The following is an 8,721-nucleotide window of genomic DNA, read 5'->3' as shown; positions in this document are numbered from 1 at the left end:
CAAAAAAAAAAAGATTTTAGAGAGAGATCCTAGCTTACTCTCTTGTTAAAGCTTCTGTCTGGTCCATAGGGAGAAAACCAAACCCCCAAATCCAGTCATTTTTGGAAAGTTTCCATCCTTTTTTAGGCGTAGTGATTCAAAAAAAAAGTTCATATTTGTTTCTGTTAAAAGGAGAAAAAAAGAGCCACGCTGACAAACTAGTAGAAGCGAAAAGGAGTGACAATGACGGAAGACAAATCCAAGACAGATAAGGTTTCTATTGTCCCACTCTGTGTCTTCTCTAAATTAGTTCCCTATTTGGCTCCTCCATCTTGATGGAAGTAACATAACAAAAATAAATGACTCTTTTTGTGTTTTTTTTTGTCATGTTGTGAAAATGAAGCTTTCGCTCCCGGAGATGATGTTCGCTCCTGACGAGTTACCGGTTGGTGTCCGAGTTTTGACGTACCAATCGCCTAGGGCTATCAAGTCTATTCTAAAAGCTCTCGACGACGATGAAGTTCAGATTCTTCGCGAGTCTCCCTTCGGGAAGATACTTGAAATTGTTGACAAGCCGGCTTTCTCAGAAGAATTTGTTGGGTATTTACTGACAAAACAACTTAAGGTGAAGAAAATATACGAAGCTTGGTTTCTATTCGCGTGGCAACCCATTAGGTTCTCGCTTCGTGAATTTGCAATTTTGACTGGACTTCCCTGTGGCCAGTTCCCCGAGGAATCGTGGATGACAACCACCAAGAAAACAGTAACTAAAAAACCCTACTGGCCTTGCCTTTTCGGGAAAGCAGAAGCTGTCACGGTATCTTCAGCTTTGAAGATGCTGCGGAGGAAGATGGTTACTGACAAAGATATCCGGATAAAGATTGCGTGCCTCGCAATCCTCTCTTCCGTTCTCCTTCCCACCAGTTCGAAAATGAATATTCTCAGAGAACACGCGGAGTCCATCGAAGACCTAGACGAGTTCTTCGCTTTTCCTTGGGGTAGGCTGGCGTTTCTGATGCTCATTGGTAGCATCAAAGAGCATGACGAGGTTTCCTTATCGCAGAATAAGACCATCCCTATAAAAGGCTTTGCACTAGCTCTTCAGCTCCTCATGTTTGAAGCTGTTCCAGCTTTGGTTGAAGCTGTCCAGGTGGAGATCCGCTGCTGTTCCTCAGGTTCTGACAGTGAAGACGACGACGAAAGTGATGAACATGTATCTGGAAACCCCACCAAGAAGGTGATTCTTGTATATACATTTGTTTGCTAGTAAAACATTGATGGATTTGTCTATAAATGATGTCTTACATCCAGGTGAATGAACCAATGGATAACGAGTCTGCTTCTTCTACGACAAGGATGCATGTTAAGGAGAATGATCGGTTAGGAGAAGAAGTAGACAGAGATGACATACGTGTTTCTTCATCTGAAGAACAAGATGAAAGAAAATATGATGATGATGGACTCCTAATCATTAGGCCACCACCCTTGTTAGAGTTGTTTGATGTGGGGGAATCTCAAACACCACCTGTGGCTTCTGAGGCGCAGATAGAGGAAGATAAGATGTGGGAAGAAATGGCGTTTCACATTAAATCAGACCAAGTTGATCTCCACCTTCATTCAGAGGCAAGTTTCTTTTTTAAACTCTTTTTGTGTTTAGACTATAACTATATATATATATATATATTTTTTTTTTGCAGATTGAGAAAGAGATATCAGGTGATGAAAGTACAGAAGCAGCATGTAGAAAAGGGAATCACGAACTTTGTCTAGATCTTGAGATCGGTTTGAAGTGCATCCACTGCTGCTTTGTTTTGACAGAGATCAGAGGCCTTGATGTATCTGAATGGGTCAGTCTATATATATATATCTTCTTGAAAATGGTTGGAAAGTTTTTAACTAAAACGTTTCTGATGGTAACTCTTTCTTCATGTAGGGAGAGAGGAACACAAGTGGAAGGAGAAAGAATGATAGATCAGAAGAGGATGGAAACAGCAATAGCTTCACTGGGAACCTTGAGTTCGAAGCTCCTGGCCAAAGCAACTTAAAGGAAGGATTTGAGTCTATTGAAGGGACTGTTTGGGATCTTATCCCAGGTGTTAAATCTCAGATGTACCCACACCAGCAAGAGGGTTTTGAGTTTATCTGGAGGAACTTGGCTGGTACTATTATGTTAAATGAGCTCAAGGACTTTGAGAACTGCGAGGAGACTGGAGGATGCATCATGTCACACGCTCCAGGGACAGGGAAAACTCGCCTCACAATCACTTTCCTTCAAGCCTACTTGGAATGCTTCCCTAACTGCAAACCTGTTATCATTGCTCCTGCAAGCTTGCTTCTCACGTGGGAAGAGGAGTTTAAGAAGTGGAACATAAGCATTCCCTTTCACAATCTCAGCAGCTTGGAGCTTACTGGAAGAGAGAACTCTGCTGCTTCCAAACTTTTGCTGAAGAAGAACTCAAGCGCTAGAAGTACGAATGAGATAAGGATGTTGAAGATATACTCTTGGATCAAATCAAAGAGCATACTCGGGATCAGTTACGACCTCTATGTGAAGCTTGCAGGAGTTAAGGACGAGGACAAAAAGACAAAAGTGAAACCAGACAAAGAGTTAGAAGATATAGGAGAGATACTCACGGGGAGGCCTGGACTGCTGGTTCTTGACGAGGCACACACACCTAGGAACCAGAGAAGCTGTATATGGAAAACACTGTCCAAAGTGGAGACACAGAAACGCATCTTGCTCTCTGGAACGCCTTTCCAGAACAACTTCAAGGAGCTTGGCAATGTTTTGGGGATTGCAAGGCCAAAGTACCTAGAGAGGCTCATGTCCACGCTCAAGAAGAGTGGGATGACAGTAACCAAGAGAGGGAAACGAGCTTTGGGAGATGAAGTAAACAACCGTGGGATTGAAGAACTCAAGGCTGTGATGCTACCCTTTGTGCATGTTCACAAAGGAAGCATTCTTCAGAAGAGCCTCCCTGGTTTGAGAGAGTGTGTTGTGGTGTTAAACCCGCCTGACCTGCAGAGGAAAGTCCTGGAGTCCATTGAAGTCACACACAACCAGAAAACGAAGAATGTCTTTGAGACAGAACACAAGCTCTCTTTGGTCTCAGTCCATCCTTCTCTCGTCTCTCACTGCAAACTGACTCGGAAAGAAAAACTGACCATCGACGAGATCTTGCTTGCACAGCTAAAGAAGGTGAGGTTGGATCCAAACCAAAGCGTGAAGACAAAATTCCTCATGGAGTTTATCAAGCTGTGCGTTGTGATAAAAGAGAAAGTCCTGGTGTTCAGTCAATACATCGACCCGCTGAAACTGATAATGAAGCATTTGGTCAACGGGTTCAAATGGACTGAAGGGGAAGAAGTGTTGTACATGCACGGCAAACTCGAGCAGAAGCAGAGACAGACCTTGATCAACGAGTTCAACGATCAATCTTGTAGGAGCATCAAGGGTGATTCTCTTGGATGTTGTGTGGAACCCTGCAGTGGAGAGACAGGCTATAAGCCGTGCTTACAGAATCGGACAGAAGAGGATTGTCTACACGTACCATTTGGTTGCAAAGGGAACTCCGGAGGGGACAAAGTACTGTAAGCAAGCGCAGAAGGATAGGATCTCAGAGCTGGTGTTTGCGTGTTCCTCAAGACCTGATAAGGGGAAAGAAAAGATTGCTGAAGCTGTGACTGAGGATAAAGTGTTGGACACTATGGTGAAGCATCTGAAGCTTGGGGATATGTTTGACAACCTCATTGTTCAACCAAAGGAAGCTGATCTGGTTGAAGGTTTCAGCATACTTATGCCATGATCAATCACCAAACTCTTCCCTATGACTATTATATGCTATTTAATCTTGTAAGACTTTATTTATGTTTTGCTTTGTGGGATGTTATCTGGGTATCTTGTAAACTTAGCTTTTGTTTCCATTTGCGTTTGTCTGCTGTGAACCTTGACTTATCAGGTACAATGTTATATGTTGCAAATAGTTTATTGAAAACGATGGAATGAACTGTACAGGTAAAAAGATGGACCTCATGAGTCTCTCACTGTGAGTGATCACCGATGTTGTTGGATCTCTTGCAAGACTTACTTAGGTTTTGCTTCCATTTTGCTTGTCTGCTACGGACTTTGGGTTCTATGGTAAAATGTTAATGTTGGAGAGTTACGATGGAACCGAACCGGTTAATCAGACCGGCATGTAGGTGAAACATTGGTCTGCACTGAAAATTTACCAACGAGTTTATGCGGTTATAAAACAATGGACTTATTTTTCAACAACCATGAAACTACAAAACTACTTTATCATCATCGTCCGTCAATAGTCTGGGCTTGCAATAGTCTTATCATTTTGCAACAAAGTTGCATATGCATCTGGGCTTGCTTTGAGCAAAACAATTTGTTATTATTGAAAATAAAAAATTGAGTAAAAACAGCTTTTCTTGTTTTGGAAATATAGTATACTCTTTATAATCATTTAGATCAAGGGATTATAATTCTAAACACGAGGAAAAATAGCAAACATTATCCAAACTTTGAAATTATTAAGTTTTATCCATGTTTTCTGAAAATGCTATGTGACCCGGCTCTAAATGCAAACGGGCATTACATAGACTTACAAGCAAACATAAAGAAAATGTGGGGCTCCCCACAATAAAAGCAAAAGAAAAAAACAGACGCATATACTATTTAATTCTTAAGCATGTTGTATATTGTTATTATTATTCATATTCTATATTGGTGAATCTTCTTTGGTCTGACTGCCTCGTAAACCTTGAGATTTAAGAGATGGGATTTGTACTAAAAAGAGAAAGTTAAAGCAAAATCTTCGTTGTGTTTTCTTTTCTAATTAACTAAGGTTTTCATGGTGATGAGATGTAATTACCATGTGAAACCATGCAATCTACTTTTGTTCCCTTCGTTTCGTTAACCCTCAAGTATAATCAAACACATCTTACTACAATTTTCAATGGATGTCATTTCTTTTTTTTTTTTCTCTTTGGGATGTCATTTCATGATTATCGTGAACTATGGAATTGGAATAGCATATTTGGCATAATGATATATACTCACCATCAAACTATAAACTAAAGTAGAGATTTTTTTGGTGCAACTAAACTGGTTATTAAAGTAGAGATACTATGGGAAAACCGGAAAACTAAAGTGATTACAGAACATGATATATACTTGATAAGAGTATCTAGGTTTTACACTTGAAAGGTACATACCGTACATTTAAGCAAATCATTTTTATAACTAAAGCATATATTTCTTTTTCGTACTCTAAAATAAATTGCGTTTGAGTCAAATAGTATAGACCCAATAAATCTTTCTTTGAGATGCATGCTAATTGAAAAATGTAACTAGTCAAAAATTTCTCTGTTAAAAGAGAAATACTATTTTTATCTATTACAAAATAGTTATATTAGATCTATATATTCAATTACATTTTTTGATTATTTACATTATAGTTTGTTTAATATATAACATTTCTAAATAATTATAAGGATATTAATAAAAATATATTTTAACTGTAAATTTAAATTTTAGTTTAGTAATAAAAATCTATTTAGAAAAAAATCTAAGAAAAGCTTTTTTAAAAATGTAAACATTTTTTAATTAAAAATGCACTGATTAATTTCGTAATTAGCAGTACAGTGCTATTATAAATTAATTTTAGTTAAAATTTTATAATAAACAAAATAATAAAATTATATGCTAAGTTTATAAGTATAGTCTATATCGTATTAAAATAGAAGTAATAAATTAATTACATATTAAAATTATATTAAATTGGTAAATCCATATATTTTGAAAAAAAAACTTTCATTTAGATAAACAAACAAAATATCATTCATCGTTAGTGACTAAAATATCATTCACTTTTTAAATGATTAAAATTCATAAATTATGTAATAAGTTCTACAAAAAAAATTATTAACATATGTTAAATTTTTATATTTAAAACTATATATTATCTATTTATTTATTTTTAAATTACAGAAATATATTATCTAAAAATGATTATATACAAAGTAGTATAAATTTTTTATATTTATAAATAAAAGGTTACCGTACGGTTATTGATGGTCAAAATCTAGTTTAAATTAAACAGCAATACAAGGACCACACAACAAAAATGAAATCGGAGACATGAGGTTAATTTACATTAATTACGTAAAACATAATTAATTGGTTCATCAAGCCACCTCTCAATAGCTCAAAACAATGATGGAGACCTCTTTCCAAAATGAAATGTATTCACCTAGTAAGCTAATGCTTCTTATTATTAACCATAAACCCCAAAACCACTATTGCTTTATCAAAGAGGACATTCAAGCTACAAATTACATAGTAAATTGTATCCTAATAAAGATTTAAAAGGTGAAATGATACATTGATTGCTTTATTTTATTAGAATTAGTAACATCCCCTATATATTAAAGGATAAGCATTTTTAAGGCTTTCCTTAAACGATTTTGGTGAGAATGCATGAGAAGGCTCGGATCCACGTGTCACTCTGTGAGGGAGTTTAAGAAAAACGGATCATTTAATTATTTGCTTTGTTTCCTTATTTACTTCCATTACAAGAAACGTAACCAATTTTTTTTTCATTCATGCGCGAACTGTTTGTTTGTACATTCGTTTTGTGCTGCGTTGACGTTAAACGTTTAGAAACAACTACATTTCCAACTTATGGTTTGAATCTCCATCTCAGCATGTGGATAAAATCGTACGAAACTCACCACCACGAAGCAGAAACACTTTGAAGCATTATCTCTCGACGATGGAAGGATCCGAGTCATCGTTCTCTCCCTTCGAGTCTTGCCGTCTTCTGTCGCGTGTTCTTGACCTCGAGATCGATGAGGCAGCCCTTAACGTAGACGAGGAGGAAAAAAGTTAGGGAGAACATACAACTGACTTGAACTTCAGTTGCGAAGGCCAAATCGGATGAGTTTGCCGTTTGCAAACAGGGAGAGCTAAGGGACGAGCAAACACGGAGAGCTAAAGGAGAGCTAAGGGACGAGCAAACATCAGTCCCGAGTAACTATGGAAGATTGAGAGAGAGAAGGAAAAGATTTGATACGTTTACGAAGAATAAACTTTATTTTTTTCATAGTCTCTACACTTATTTTTTGTTGTTCTATAGGTAGACCATAATTATCTACAATTTTCATGTTTTTGTAGAACTGAGCTGCTCGTGGAGCTGATGTTTATATCTCTGTTTCTCGCAAGCATTACGTTAGTAATCAAGTTGTGATCAAACATTCAAAGGAAGTCGTGTATTTTGACAAGGCAAGTGGGTGAAACAATTGCTGCTATGGTGATTTGCTGCTATTCAAAGGAAGTCTTGCATTCAAAAGAAGTCTTGCATTGTGATCAAACATTTGCTGCTATGGTATAACCATAGTTTTTATGTAAGTAATATTCGGAGTCATTTGCTTCTCTGCATAGCCAAAATTGGATTGAACGAAGCAGTAACATTATAGTCAAGTTTGATAGACTGTCATGTATTTTTTTGTATGCTATAGTTTGGTTATTTGTGCACACTGATGTTTCATGTATGTAAGTTATATGTTGTATGAATTCTTTGAAGCAAAAAATAAAGAACTATGTGTGTCTTCTTCGCGGAAGTTTAATAACCGAAACAACAGCTTCAACTAATAAAAGGGTTCTCTTCTCTTTTTTGTCAAGTAAGGTTATAGAAAGAAGTTAAATAGACGTACAGTGCAAGAAAACACATTTGTTTAACTACTTCATTGGTTTAGATCACATTAGATTATAATAATATCGAGCAGATTCTGTAAAACACATATGTTTGTTTAATACATACGAGAACGTTGTGCATGTAAAATTTTTTGCATTTAATTGAATCAGTAAAAAAATTATAAATTTTTTTCTTGCTTACCATATTTACCTACTAAATATTTGTTTTGCTTACAAGTCTCAAATCAGTAAAAAAATGTTAAATATCTAAACTTCGCACTTATAAGATATCTATTTAACATAATCTAATTTTGCATTTACTTTCGTATTGTCTTTCTTATTAGCAATAATATTGCAACTATATAAACTAAAACACTATAATTACTTTATTAAAAACACAAATAAAAATTATAGTTTGCATAAACCAGATTGTAACAAAAGCTTAGTGTGACCAGCTTAGATTGTAACCTCGATTATATAAATTAAAACACTTTTTTGACTTTTCAATTACAATTGTTACATAGATAAGTAAAAAAAAAGTAATAATTAAAGTCATTACGTGTAGATAAATCTAGACCGTAAACCATATCTTATAAACAAATCACACCAAATCAAACTGGTTTGATTTGGTTTGATTTGCACAGCTCAAACCAAATCATCAGTTACTTACATAATTGGTTTGATTTGCACAGCTCTAACTCTAACTACATAATGCATCATCAATTATCTTAAAGAAAAAGTAAATATAATTTTGAAATCTACATATAGAAAGACATATATGAATAATACTAATGGGTTTCATTCCATTCTTGGCAGTAAGTTGTATATATTTTTCCTTATAGGGAGAGTTTGTGAATATATTTCTTTCTCTCAAAAGGACTTTTATAAAAGTAAAAATATATATAGAAGAAACAGGAAATAAATAAATAGTTCAGAATTTTAGGTGTGAGCTCTTTCCCTTAAACTAAGAGATAATGCACAAACAAGGCAACAAGCCTTTCTTCTTTCTTCAACAATAAAAACATGGCTTACAACACCAG

The 8,721-nt window shown here is 35.7% G+C and overlaps 1 protein-coding gene across 1 annotated transcript; it reads left to right on the top strand.

The window, feature by feature from the left end:
* Positions 1 to 222: 222 nt before the first annotated feature.
* On the top strand, positions 223 to 3,951 carry LOC108842594 (SNF2 domain-containing protein CLASSY 3-like). The gene is given in 6 exon segments (XM_057010934.1): positions 223 to 252; positions 383 to 1,216; positions 1,291 to 1,602; positions 1,677 to 1,826; positions 1,913 to 3,411; positions 3,413 to 3,951. Coding segments are annotated over 6 exon segments (3,198 nt in total). The 3' UTR covers positions 3,786 to 3,951.
* The last annotated feature ends 4,770 nt before the right edge of the window (positions 3,952 to 8,721 follow it).

The sequence above is a fragment of the Raphanus sativus genome, chromosome 1, assembly GCF_000801105.2.
Source record: "Raphanus sativus cultivar WK10039 chromosome 1, ASM80110v3, whole genome shotgun sequence".
Taxonomy (NCBI): Eukaryota; Viridiplantae; Streptophyta; class Magnoliopsida; order Brassicales; family Brassicaceae; genus Raphanus; species Raphanus sativus.
The sequence above is the reverse complement of the archived record's forward strand: the minus strand, read 5'-3'. Positions and strand labels throughout refer to the sequence as shown.